This window comes from Macaca thibetana, chromosome 1 (genome assembly GCF_024542745.1).
Source record: "Macaca thibetana thibetana isolate TM-01 chromosome 1, ASM2454274v1, whole genome shotgun sequence".
Lineage (NCBI taxonomy): Eukaryota > Metazoa > Chordata > Mammalia > Primates > Cercopithecidae > Macaca > Macaca thibetana.
In genome coordinates this window covers 165,826,386-165,841,557 of record NC_065578.1, presented here as the reverse complement: position 1 = coordinate 165,841,557, position 15,172 = coordinate 165,826,386, and the positions used below count along the sequence as shown (strand labels likewise).

Sequence of the window (15,172 nt, the reverse complement as noted above, 5' to 3'; positions counted from 1 at the left end):
CTGTCTTCCATATTTATTAAATAGGCTTGCCAATTAATATATGTGAACCTAGTAATTAAGAAGTTAAGTCAGCCTATGTTTACTACAATATGCCACAGGTATTTTTTTAATCTTAAGGTTGAACTAAGAAAGAATGAAATCGAAAAATGGTTAAAGCAAAGATAAAATGTAGAGGGAAATTTCTTGTTGCATATTTAAGATATTCTTTTTATTCTATGAAGGACATAATGAAATCTACTCAGTTAATAGGCAGCATATGGTATAATCCAAGTAGGTTAGAGATTTTGGGTTTTGGCCAAATAGAAATTTTAAAGAAATATTTTGGTGAAGTAGTTTCTGCCTTTTATCAAGAAACCGCTATCAACTAAGTTATTTCTTCTAAAAGTGACTGCCATTGTTTAGGGACAGTTTAAATGCCAGTCCAAAGCCAGCTTCTTTGAACTGACACATTTACATGGGTAAGTAAAATTTGTGTCTCTGAAAGTGTTTTATTTCCTGCAATCAGAGCTTCTTGGCTTTTCCAGATCAAATATTCCTGTGAAAATTTGTTGAAATTTTAGACCAGGTCTGAGGAAGAGTGTTAACAGAATTAACTGGTATACTCATAAGAAATGCAGCTATCTGAGTCCAATACTGATTCACAGAATCGGAATTTCTAGGGATGTGTCCTAAGATTTTGCATTTTAACCACACCCACTCCTACTAAGGGATTCTTATGATATTATATTTTATAGAGTCAATACTATAAATTCTTCCCCCAGAAAAATGCAAAACAACAAACCACAAAATATTACATATATTTTCAAATAATTTACGGACCCGTCATGTCCATTCATGGATACATTAGATATCTGCAAATGCCAGATTTACCTTTGCATTGAATAAAGACTAAAGTTGTCTTCCAGTACATTAGGCTCTTTATGGAGGAGAAAAGACTGAATACATGCTCATTTTGATTACAGCATTTCACACATTTCATCAAGATATATACATTATAGCAGTACTGTGTTATATAATACAGTATACTAGGAAGTAAACATAAAAAGAGGTATTCACACTTGTAAGACTTACAATACAGTTAAGGAAAGTAAATCACAAATATTTTAAAAAAAAGAATAGTACTCTATGCTGGGTTCCATGCGGATAAGCTCAGATGTTCAAGGACAAGCATGAATGAGAGTTACAAGTAGAAGGCATTTCAATATGGGTAAGTAGCAATGAGCAGAACTCTGAAAGAAAGTTGGGATTTTGAAAAAACTGAAGAGAAAGTAGCAGTTGAGCAGAACTCTGAAAGAAAGTCGGCGTTTTGAAAAAAACTGGAGAGAGAGAGAAAGCTTTGAATGTGTTTTAAATTTTATTCTACTAAAATATATCTTAATACAACCATTTATGTAGTAAGCAATGGAAAATAATGCTGGGAGATGAATAAAAGCCAGATTTGGAGGGCCATGAATGTCAGGCCTTACCAGGTCAATAATATACTTGATCTTTAATATTTTCATGGCTGTACAGAATTAAAATATTAATAAATTTGTAAAAAATGACAAACAGCACTACTAAAGAATGTAAAGCCAATTCTTACCATGGCAGAGAGAAAGCCAACATTTCTTTGAATAGCAACATCGAACTCAATACAAGACAGGTTTTTATAATTCACTGTAACTTGAGTGTTTAATCACTCACTTTTGACAAGACAAGGGAAAAAAGGACTAAGCAAGAGCAGAGCCCTTTCTGATGATTTACTGATCAAAGCCAATTAGGATAGTTCTGGTTGAACTGGGTTGAGTTTCTCTGAAATTACTTTTCAAAGTAAAGTCAACAAGAGCGAGCATGTGCAATGCTGTACTTTCTCCTTGTTAGTCCGTAAAGTAACTAAAAATCACTTACCTATATCCACTGAGCTTCAAAGTATGACTTTTGAAGTGCAAAATCAAGTGAAATGTGAAACTGAAATGCAAGGCTTTTTGCAGCTATTTTGTCTTTCGTTTGAAGATCTCAGAATACTTTCCACACAATAGACTGAATCAAATCTTCCTCTGGGCTCAGCATTTTTTTTATCTGAGCTACCATATGGTTCTGAACAAATATCAGGTCTGGAGAGTGTGTATATGTGTCTCTTGCATCAGAACTTTAGAATAGTGTAATCATAAAGTAGAGCAAAGAATGGATACTGAAGAAACAATTCCATGCTTTATGCTGTACACACACACAATCTTAATATACAAAATAAGTTAGCCATATAGTAACACCACTTTTTCTGATATCATTAAGGTTGAGAATGGCCCATATAAAAGAGCTTTTGGCATAACATATTTTTATAATTCTTTTGGGAAAAAAGTTTTATTTTAATCATTTCACATTTAAATATTTCAGAAATATGTTACACATTTTCTTGCATTTCTAGCTAAAAAAGTTGCATACAATTTTGTGTCTTATTGATGACAATGTTATTATTTATTATCCTATGTTCTATAGATTTTGATTTTGTTCCTATTTTCAATATCTTCAAGGTACTATACTTTTTAATATTATTTATTAATAAATAAGCTCATCATATTATTTTCCTTGGAGGCAGCATGTTGTAGAGAACAAATGTCTTATCTCAGGAGTCAGGCAGACTGAGTGAGTACCAACCACAAGTTGGCTCGGTTTCATCATCTATGAAATGAAGGTAGCAATACATCCTTCATCATTTATTAGAATGATTAAATGGCCACATAAATAAAGCACTTACCCCAGTGACTGGCACAGATCTGAGACTCAGTAAGTGTTAGTTCTGTCTACTCACATTTATTGTCTAGTTCTCGGCTGTCATTTCCTGCTGCTGAAAATGTACACGAAGTTCTCCCTTATCCTTTTCTTTTGCTGATTCTATTCCACTGCAAGCTGAAATATTTGATAATCAAGCTTGCTTTAATTGTATCTAAAATAATAATGAATGATGGACTAAGGCCTGAGGAAATAGTTAATAAACTTTGCAATCTCTAGTTTTAAACATAGAAACTTTTAGAACATATCTTCGTTCTTGATTATGTTCTGCATAGTTGAGGTCACATACAGGGATTGACCTCCAGAAAAGTAAAATTTAATGGGAATCAACACAGAGAAAAATTGTGGATATGATTACATCTAACTATGTGTTGAAGCAAATAAAAATGGAGTTGGGGAATTATGGCAAGACAAAACATTTGATAAGCACCTATGGCCTGGAACCATATGCTATGAACAATTGCCTCATTTAATCCTTATTAGTAGCCTTCTAAAAAAGTTACTGCTCTTTCCTTTTTACAGATTTTTTAAACTGTGACAAAATTATGAAATTATGAAAACGTCGACTCTTACATTCAGCATATTTTCCACTTAAAAATTATCTACTTAGAAATTATGCATGTAACGTATTCTTTACTTAGAAATTATGATAGAATCTTAGGACTGGGAGAATTGTTAGAGGCATTGAAATACATAACATACCTTTTCTTAAATTTCTATTATAATATCCATGCTGAATGATGATTCTCTCTAAATCTGCACAGCTTCAATGTCAGGAAACATACTGTCTCCCAAGAGAGCTGGTTCTATGCTTGATGAACATCAACTACTAGAAGATTCTGCACAGTGAGCATAAATAAACTATCCAAAGGCTTCTTACCATTGGTAGTAGTTTTCACAGTTAGAAACAAATAAAACATAAAATTCCATGTGATGGATCTTAGCTACATGAAGACCCTTCTGATAGGCCCTGGTATCTGCTTTTCTCCTGGTTAAACATCCAATTTTCCCCAAGAATTTCTCTAATGACATGATTTCAAGTAAAATCACTATCATATTAGCTTTCTTTATTGGAGTGTCCATATTTTATCTCTGCCTCCTAAAACAAAAAATATTTTGAGTTCAAATTGGGAGTTAGAAAGGGATTTTCATATCCTTTGCCCCAGATACTATCAATTGTCATGACAGCCCCAATGCCACATAAAATTTGGAAAGTCAGATCACCATGGATCCATATTTCAAAAATAAGTTGAGGTAATAAAGAATAAAGTAAACCATAGGCTGCTGTGGATCATAAAAGTGTTAATAATAATTATCAGCAAATTATCATCAATTGAAACTCATAGGTCTTCACCCAATAAGCTGTATCTCTTCTATTCAGTTTTGTGGTTTCTTCACCTCAAGTGAAAAGAGTTAACTCTTTACTTCAGATTAAGAGAACTGTCTTCTTTAGTTGACATGAGATCCCTGGCTTCCCTGCTTTATACCTATTCCATTCTGTTCCAGCCAATCCTATTCTATTGTTTCCCCATCCCCCATTCATTTTTCTCCCTTCCTTTTGTAAATCACTGTGATATATTAGATATATAGACTTATTTACATGTATTCATGTAAATTATTAAAGTTTGTGTATAAGTATATATTGTGTTAAAGTTCTCATTTTCTTTCTTCCTTTTTTTAACTTTTAGTTTAAGTTCAAGGGTACAAGTACAGGTTTTCTACATAGGCAACCTTCTGTCATGGGGGCTGTTGTACAGATTATCTCATCACGCAGATATTAAGCCTTATACCCATTAGTTATTCTTCCTGATCTTCTCCCTCCTCCAAGCCCTCTAACGGTACATGTCTTTGTTATATTGGAGAAGAAAGCCTTTTTCATCCTCCCCCTAGCAGAGCACTCCTCAAGTCCTATTGACCATGATTGGGTCACATGCCCATGACCCAGCTGTAAAGGAGTATGTGAAAGAATATATTTGACATGTGTATTCTATATGGTGGGACACCTGTCTCTCTGTAAGGAATGGGGGTGGGACATGCTGGAGAACGACTACTAGAGGTAACCATCATTTCTGCCTAAGGGAGGTCATTATTTTTAACAGGTTCATATTGCCTATAAATTAAAAAAGTATACCTTATATATTTTTATTCAAGTAATATTTATCCAAGTTCACTTATACTGTCCACAAAAAAAAGTTGATGAAACTCCTTTGAATGACTAGTATGCTCCAAGCATTTATAGTTATCTCATTTGGTTCACACAAAAATAATTATTTCATAGGCTTTATTCTTTCTACTTCATACGAAATTTCAGCTTAAATAAATTAGCTAATTTACCCAAGTTCTCATAGCCTGGTTTCAAAGCTCCAATTAGTATAAAAGTCAGTGTCATAGTCTGACTCCTAGTCCATGTTTATTCTACTTCATTATTCTGATTCCCTGAGGACTATTAGAAATGCCTCTCCAAGTAGATCCATTGATCAGAACCCTGAATATGTTACCTCTCCTTCTCATCCCACCCTTACCCTCGAGCCCCCAATAGATACATTTCTTCCTTCAGTCCTCAAGGCTATTGTCTGCTCAGCCTTCCCCACTACTGTAAGCTTGAGTAAACTGTATGCTTCAAGAATCAGGATTATATCTATTTTTCTTCACCATCATATCTCCTGCACTCACATACTGGCAATCAAACTAAGGCCTTGATAAGTAAGTTTTAAACATGAATGAATAATAAATGAATGAAGACGTGTACTATTGCAATGTCTCTTGCATCACACATTTTTCCGCCTTGTTACTGGTTTCCATTACAACTTATCTGACCTCAGTGATATGGCATTTTTTTTTTTTAATGTGGCATATACTGCCCATGATAAGGCATTAATGACTATTTTGTGATACAGTTACCGCCCCTCTCAGGTAACATTTTCACCTTTACTGAGGCTTCTAAGAGACAAGGTCTCAACCTAAAGGAATTGCTCTTATGGTGAGAATTTTAGGGAGTATGGTACTTCTAGGGGCCTTCATGACCTCTCAGCTTATACTGCCTATGTGAAACCTCTATAGGTCCTCAGGTTCCCCTTTAAGAAAATGTTAAAAAGAAACAAAAAAGAATTACTTTTTTTGTTTGTACTCTCAGTGTATCTCAAACACCTCACATATTCAAATCATTCTCTTGTACAAAATTAAATGCCATTGGATTTTAAAGGAGTGGAGCATAACTGGTCTTTCATAGAGGCTGGAATTTGTCTGATAGCACCACACAAGTAACTCTTGCCACAGTCTCAATTAATAAAAGCCTTTGTTCTTTTTTCTTAATTTTTCTTTCCTTTCTATCACTTGCATAGATATTCAATAGGTTTGAAGTTGCCATTAATTTCTTAACCACTATTCAAAAGCAAAACAAACAAAAGAAAACAAAAACAAAAACAGCATTTTCATTGCTGTAAAGCAAAATAAAATTAGGCCCTAATTTTCCACAATAGAAGTTGTCCAAAATGCTTATCTGTGGTTAGAGTCCCCAAAACTCATTTCTTCATAATAATAATGTCAGCGTTCAGTGTTGTGATCACAACACTCACTAGTGTGACTTAAAAAGGCGAGTCACCATATGCTAAGCAGGGATGGGATCTAAGAATAACAAGGCTGCCTGGTAAGCAGCACAAATGAGTCTTACTGTAAGCCCCACTGATCCAGCTTGGAGGGAAATGAGTCAAAACCAAGTCCCCATACTCTACCTGAGGAAGAGGTGACATTGGAAAACAAGCTCACACTTCTGGATATGGTCCAAAATGATCAGAAACTCACTCTGTCAACCTAGTAGGTGTTTGGATGGATATCTCTTTTTTAACAGAAGGATGTTTGGAGCCAGAACACATGGTTTTCACATTTTAATGGCGATGCTCATAGGTAACTAACTCTTTTCTTATATATGCTAATTTGCACCATGCTTAGTGTTTTTAAGATGTTTAGCAACTAATGTTTAATGCTATAACAGATATTACTATCAAATGAAAATTCGAACTTTTGAGAAAGGAAAAGTGGATATATTTATGCATTGAGTTTTTGGTTTTAGACAATTTCTACTTTGATTTCTATTTATTAAAATTTTTCTTTGATTTCTATTTATTAAAAATTTTTAAACCCTAAGTCAGTTAAAACAGATCAAGATGAAACTTCCTCATTTGTGTATGTATTTTATATATGTCTAGTGTATGTATGTCTAGTATATATATGTCATTTATATATGTCTAGTATATATATGTCTAGTGTAAATTATATAACTTCATATTAGATATTTCATTAACCATGGCTTCAGCAAAGTGAGAATTATGAAAAAAATCATCTTCATATACAATGATATTAATTCTAAATATAAAGTCTGCATTCTTTTTATCCATTAATATAATTTATTCTCAAGAAAATATGAGATATGCCGAGTGGTAGACATTTTTGTTATCATGATTATTTTTGAAATACAGTATTATCATGGAATCAGGTACCGAACTAAAAAAATTTTAGGAAAATAAAATAAGGTGACAGTTTTTAATTAATTAAATGAATTGACTTTATATAAGCAAATAACAATAAGCTTCAAGTAATCCATCCCATACTATAAATAATTGGACATAAATAACCAATTTGTATTCAACTAAAATACCCAATTAAGAAGACTGAATGGCCCCAGTGGTCCCATAAATATCCCCTAATCCTTTTATCTTGATTGACAGCAGATCTTGTTCTTTGCCCAGCTACTCCAACAACCAATACAAGACATTTTGATCTTTTTTCCCACTTTTAGTTTTCTGGGTTCATCAAATAAATATGTCGGACTTTATTTTACATTGGACATGTCAATAGAATTGATTTTAAGTAAAGTAAAAGCATAAACTGCTGTTTATCATTCTACTTTTCATACCTAATTCTGTTTGTTGTTCTTCTGACTATTGATCTTAATACAGGGTTTCTCTACTTTTTTTGTTCTTTTTAAAATTATGGTAAAATTTAAAACTTGCTTTTCTGTTTATATTTAAAAGAAACACATAATCTAATTATTGACATTTTATGAAAGATCAAATGCATAAATTTTAGCAATCATAAGAAAAAATAAAGTAGGCAATGGTATAGAAAGCACGACCATCTGCACTTATTTGCCCACAAAGGATAAATGAAAGTGTACTGTAAATTGTAAAGAAATAAGCATCCTATTTCAAGCCCTAATAAGCTAATGGGTAAATAGTTTTAATAGCTGCCTAGTTGGTCTTCCTGTCTTTAGTTTCTTCCCACTTTACTCTGTGTTACATATTCCTGTGAAGGTGATCTTTATGAGAAACCATGTTGGTTTTCTGTCCAACAATTACATATGACTCCCCACTGCCAGAAAATAAAAAAATACAGTTAAAAACCTCATAAGTTCCCAGACCTTCTCCACTCTGGCTGCATTGAACCTTTGTGTGTTTATTTTCCTACGTAAATCCTACGTGCCAACCAGATTGCCAAACTCATTGTCACCTCTAAATGTTAAGCTTTCCCATCGATGAGTGTTTTGTTTATTCACTTATTTACACATACAAGGACCTCTTTTTTTTTTTTTTTCTTTTGAGACGGAGTCTCGCTCTGCCGCCCAGGGCTCAGTGAAAGCTCTGCCTCCCGGGTTTATGCCATTCTCCTGCCTCAGCCTCCCGAGTAGCTGGGACTACAGGCGCCGGCCACCTCGCCCGGCTAATTTTTTTTTTATTTTTAGTAGAGACGGGGTTTCACCGTGTTAGCCAGGATGGTCTCCATCTCCTGACCTTGTGATCCGCCCACCTCGCCCTCCCGAAGTGCTGGGATTACAGGTGTGAGCCACCGCGCCTGGCCACAAGGCCCTCTTTATCAACTTGATCTATATTTGAAAACCTATGTTAAATTCTATCTCTGTAAGACCTTCCCAGCCAGGTCTGAAGAGATACCTTTCTCTGGAGGCTCTGCAGCAGCTACTGCCAATACAATTAACTTAGAATCTATTGTATACTGTCTAGTGAAATCTCTTCAGTATTATCTTCATCTTCACAAATTTGTCTTAATTTTCCTTTATTAAATTCATTGAGGACAGGGACTAGTTCAAACTTCATGTTATCCACAATATTTTATACATGATAGATATATAATCGATATTTATTGATTTGACTTAATATGAAGATTTCATATCTAAAGGTGTTTCATTATCTGTCATTCAAAGTCCTTTCCCTGAAACTTTCCTAAGTACACTCTAATGTTGCCTGAGTTTGATTCTCATATATTATCGATATCTACTGGGAAGCTACTATGTACAATGCATTTCCATAAATATATATTTTGTCCTTCCATTATATTGTAAGTACATTCAGGCTAGGTCTACGTCTTCTAGTTTGTATTCTGAGAGTACTCTGAGAGTACATCATAGAGTAGCTATTCTATAAATTGAGAAAATGGTCAATTGAAATTTCAACTAAGGGATCAAGATATGGTTGCTGTCAGGTACCAAAGTGAATTATGAAATAAATAAAAACACAGGATGTTAAAGTAAATACAGATAACAGACTTCAGGTTTTTGAACGGTTTATACTTTTTTTATTTTTTATTTTATTTTATTTATTTATTTATTTATTTATTTATTTATTTATTTATTTATTTATTTTGAGACAGAGTCTTGCTCTGTTGCCCAGGCTGGAGTACAGTGGCACAATCTCGGCTCACTGCAACCTCCACCTCTCGGATTCAAGCAATTCTCCTGCCTCAGCCTCCTGAGTAGCTGGGATTACAGGCCCACACCACCATGCCTGGCTAAGTTTTGTATTTTTAGTAGAGATGGGGTTTTACCATATTGGTCAGGCTGGTCTCAAACTCCTGACCTCGTGATCCACCCGCCTCGGCCTCCAAAGTTCTCGGATTACAGGCGTGAGCCACTTCGCCTGGCCAAAAGGTTTATATTTATGTCAGGGGTATGTGAAAATTCTTCAGAGGCAATTTGAAGGAGTGGATCTACAAGGAGATTTCATTGGAGAGGCTTGCTGCTGTATTGTGAGTTGAACTTGCCCCTCAAATTGAGGGCTAGATGCTACTTTCTAAACCAGAGTGACCATAGCTTCTAGGAGTGTTCCAGTGTCATCTAAAGTTGGTGGGAGGGAAGGAACGGGCAACTTAGACTAGATTCTCCACCTGCCTAAGGAATCTAAAGATGAAAAAGTGTGATGACTCTTAACCCAAGGCGTCAGGAAAGAGAGAGAAAGAATTGTTGCTGTGCTGTGTTGGAAAGCAAATGCGCTCCCCTCCTACTGCAGGTTAAGTGGACGTGAATCCTGTGGTTCAGATGGGGAACCCGTGGTAGGAGCATTAGTAGGTAGTTTGTGTAAGAAGAGTTCTTCTCAATAGGCCTCTGTTGGAAGGTGAAAGAATCCTACTAAAAGAGTTGATAAAGAAGGAAGCAGGAGTAAACGTCAATAAACCAATAGCAAAGGGGTTGAGGGAGGAGCAAATATGAGCCGTCAGTAAAAGGAGAGGCAATGTCTGCCTGCCTTCACAGTACTCTAGAGTGAGTCCCAGCTGGAGGAATAGAGTGGGCTCCAAGGAACTCATAAGTGCCCCTTATAACAAATACCAACTTTAAACACCTCCCAGTCTCAGAAACCATGGAACCATATTGTATCAGTCAGGTGAATAATTTCTGTACTCCTTCCCCCGTTTTTTGACACCAACTTCAGTCTTCTAGGGGACAGAACACATAAATCTGAGGGTGGAGACAATGGAAGAATAGAAAGAGGGAAGCAGGCTTCCGAATACTCCTTCAAGACAGCCTGAAGTTAGCCTAGCAAAGACGATTTTATTCTAAATTGCATTGAGACTTTTGATCATTATATGTGACTGGCCATTCTAATTGCTGTGGGTGTTTTTTTTTAAGAGATCGTGACACTACTATCAAATAGTAAGCCGAAAAGTCCTGGGGTCTGCTGAAGATTTTTATCTAGAGGCAATGAAACCCTTCCCCAGTTAAATATGTTTCAAGATAGGGTGGGAGAAAAAATCATGTTTTGCTTTTGTTATGCTGTATAAGTTATTCAATAGTTTTACCCTCAAATACTTGTTATTACTTTTTTTTGTTCTTAAAATGCTTTGAAAATCAAGTTTAAGTAAAATATCTTCTAGTACAAAAGTTTCAACTTTTCATATTCAGTTATATTAAACTTATATTGGAACACCCCTTTAGAATATACTGTAGTTTACCTGTAATTCCTATGTCAGTTTTCTGTGCTTCCCAGGATGACTATATAACAAATAGATTAGTTCCATTCAGTTCTATTCTTTCTATTCATCAAACATTTAATAATTCATACCCTCAGCACTGTACAGGTGTTGTGGGTGGCTCTAAGTAAGATTATAACATGTCCACTGTTTTCACAGAGCTTGAAATATTTTTCAGTTGACTAAGCTTGTATGAAAGTAATCCTAGTACAGTAAAATATAAGTACAATAGAGTCCAATCAAGTGCCTAGATATGTAGATCATAAATGGCAGTAGATCATCAAAGATTAACATTGCATACATTTATCTAAAAGTTTACACAAAGAAAGCACTTTGGTTTAGAATCAGATTGAATGCATTATAAAAATCTTTAATCACTTTAGGAAGGTCATAATGAATTCATTCATTCCAAAATTAATTACTAAATAGCTAATACAAGCCACGTACTATGCTGTTTTAGACATACATCGGTGAATAAAACAGACATTTTCCTTCCATCAAGGAAAGCACAATTTGATGAGATTCTAGACTAATATGCTGTCCAAGTAAATCCCTCATATAAAATTATGCAATTTACAGGGCATTACACATGCCCACACTTTCTAAATAGTTTATCTCAATGACTACGGTACTATTTGAATTTTGTCATTAGAGGATAATTCTTTCTTACTACTTTTTAGTAATGGCCAACACTTATTGAGAACTTGTTATATACCAGACAATGTTATGAATATTTACATGTCTTATCTTGTTTAATCTTTAAAAGAGCCTTGTGATGTAAATGCTATTATTAATCCCATTCATAGATGAGGAAGCTGAAATACAGAAAGTGTGTGTAACCTGCTCATGATCAAGCAGTATAGCTGGGGTTCTGATCCAACATCATCAATATAGGAATCTTTGGATTAAATTTTTAAAAACGCATAGAGTTAAATGGGAAAATAAGACATGCATATTAATAACAAACAATAAATGAGAATACACTAAATTATTAATTAAAAAACAGTGTGTACGATTGGATTTTTTTTCTTTTTTTTTGAGACAAGAGTCTTGCTTTGTTGCCCAGGCTGGAGAGCAGTGGCATGATCTTGGCTCACTGCAATCTTCACCTCCCGAGTTCGAGATTGTCCTGCCTCAGCCTTCAGAGTAGCTGGGATTACAGGCATGCGCCACCATGCTTGGCAAATTTTTGCATTTTTAGTAAAGATAGGATTTCACCGTGTTGGCCAGGCTGATCTGAAACTCCTGGCCTCAAGCAATCCGCCCGACTAGGCCTCCTAGGATTACAGGTATGAGCTACCAAGCATGGCCAGGTTGGATTTTTAAAACTTACCTAATTAAGGCAGGTGTGGTGGCTCGCACCTGTAATCCCAGCACTTTGGGAGGCCGAGGCGAGTGGATCACGAGGTCAGGAGATCGAGACCATCCTGGCTAATGTGGTGAAACTCCGTCTCTACCAAAAAAAAAAAAAAAAAAAAAAAAAAATTAGCCAGGCGTGGTGGCAGGCACCTGTAGTCCCAGCTGCTCGGGAGGCTGAGGCAGGAGAATGGTGTGAACCTGGGAGGCAGAGCTTGTAGTGAGCCAAGATTGCACTACTGCACTCCAGCCTAGGCGACAGAGCGAGACTCCATCTCAAAAACAAAACTAGTTAATTTAGGGTCTGATGGTAAAAGTGCTTTGGAATTTAGACTTCGCTCTTCCTACACCTCAATTTATTCTGTGAAAGAGAACTAAAAATATCTGCTTTGAAAACCTCAGAAAATTGTAGTGAGCACAAATATAATAATTTGAATGAAGATGTTGGGGAAACCATAAAGTCCTATGCATATGTCAGTTTTTATTGTTACTCTTTGTTCATCTGAATCTCCCTGGAAAAGCAACGGCCATCCCCTTTAAAAGGTGTTATACTTCTTCGTGTTACTTTTTTTAAAATGAATTCTAATAATTTCCTAATTAGATAGCTTTTTTGACTTGGAATCAGAAAACAAAAATAGAAAGTGAAGTTAAAATAATAAACAGGAAAGGAGCTTGTTATGGTGTAGACATCATGATTTACACTAGCATTGTAGGGAAGGAGGAAACGGGGACTTCCATTCACCTTAGAAGCCCTTCATGGTGAGAGCTGTTTGGACTATTTATATTTCTGGCAAACTCTTAGGAATTATGGGGAAATATAAACAAGATATAAGACAAAATCACTGTTTCCAAGTAGAATAGAATGAAATCTACAGCCAAGGACAGAATATACAATGTCTGAGAAAAAAGTCCTGAAATAAATAAATTGTATCTTACATCAGTGCCAAGAGCGATCTTTTTTCTCTTTTTGGTTTGTATGATATTCAGTGCTGCATGTATATCTGACAGTGATAGCTGGAATCAATCACAGTGTTTAGCAAATTATCTATTCCTAGAGGAATAATACAAAGCCTGCCATGACTGCATCTTTTTTCTTCACGACACATGTGGAATATAGAATTGATTTTACTTTCCCTTAATAAGTGTTTACATTTTACTCCATTACAGTTCTAAATCTGAGCTATCCATGCACTTCTGCAAGATTATACATGTAAATTATGTGAAACTTCTATTTTTGATGCGAATATATCTAATTTTAACCCTTTTTTATTATGTAACAGGAATCCACTGTGAAGAAGACGTCAATGAATGTTCTTCAAACCCTTGCCAAAATGGTGGTACTTGTGAGAACTTGCCTGGGAATTATACTTGCCATTGCCCATTTGATAACCTTTCTAGAACTTTTTATGGAGGAAGGGACTGTTCTGATATTCTCCTGGGCTGTACCCATCAGCAATGCCTAAATAATGGAATATGCATCCCTCACTTCCAAGATGGCCAGCATGGATTCGGCTGCCTGTGTCCATCTGGCTACACCGGGTCCCTGTGTGAAATCGCAACCACACTTTCATTTGAGGGTGATGGTTTCCTGTGGGTCAAAACTGGCTCAGCGACAACCAAGGGCTCAGTTTGTAACATAGCCCTCAGGTTTCAGACTGTTCAGCCAGTGGCTCTTCTACTTTTCCGAGGCAACAGGGATGTGTTTGTGAAGCTGGAGCTGCTAAGTGGCTACATTCACTTATCAATTCAGGTCAACAGTCAGCCAAAGGTGCTTCTGTACATTTCCCACAACACCAGCGACGGAGAGTGGCATTTCGTGGAGGTAATATTTGCAGAGGCTGTGACCCTTACCTTAATCGACGACTCCTGTAAGGAGAAATGCATCTCGAAAGCTCCTTCTCCACTTGAAAGTGATCAATCAATATGTGCTTTTCAGAACTCCTTTTTGGGTGGTTTACCAGTGGGGACAACCAGCGATGGTGTCGCTCTACTTAAGTTCTATAATATACCATCCACACCTTCGTTTGTAGGCTGTCTCCAAGATATTAAAATTGATTGGAATCACATTACCCTGGAGAACATCTCGTCTGTCTCATCATTGAATGTCAAGGCAGGCTGTGTGAGAAAGGATTGGTGTGAAAGCCAACCTTGTCAAAGCAGAGGACGCTGCATCAACTTGTGGCTGAGTTACCAGTGTGACTGCCACAGGCCCTATAAAGGCCCCAACTGTCTGAGAGGTGAGAGAAAGCTGACTGCTATGGCTGGGAGTGCCGTGCCTCAGAGCAGAGCAGAAACAGCAAAAACAGCCACACTGCTTCTGCCTGCTATGAAACATAATGACCCCACAGGACTTCTGCTGCTGGTTGCCCACTGATGAGAAAGAAAAGAAGAGGGCAGTGATGTGCATTAATTAATTTTGAGTGGATTCACAGGACATAAGTTTCACTCATACAGAGAAGTAAAAAAAAAAATAAGCAGATAGCTCCTTTCCAAAGAGGTTTTCATCTTTGTGTTTGCAAAATGCTCTTGCAATTTTACCATTGGTTGCATATCAGAAATGTATGTAAATCTTATTTGAAAGAGAAATAATTCTTTTGAAAAAAGGACCCTTAGACATAAAATTTGTCAGTGCCACATACTAGCATGATATCTTGTGCATAGTTAATTCTCGGTAAATATTCATTGCCTTGCTCTCCTTTCTATGCAATTCACACTTGCTCCAAAATCATAATTAAGCATAGCGTTTTTATAAAACACCAATTTTATTCAAAGGTATCTTTTCCAAGGCTGCCCT

General features: G+C 36.0%; 1 protein-coding gene across 5 annotated transcripts in view; it reads left to right on the top strand.

Moving 5' to 3' along the window:
* CRB1 (crumbs cell polarity complex component 1) overlaps nucleotides 1-15,172 on the top strand; it is a 282,711-nt gene that overhangs the window by 205,686 nt on the left and 61,853 nt on the right. For all 5 annotated transcript variants that reach the window (XM_050765233.1, XM_050765223.1, XM_050765201.1 and 2 more), the window contains one exon: nucleotides 13,659-14,615. In XM_050765233.1, the coding sequence (XP_050621190.1) occupies nucleotides 13,659-14,615 (957 nt within the window). The remainder of the gene's footprint in view (nucleotides 1-13,658; nucleotides 14,616-15,172) is intronic.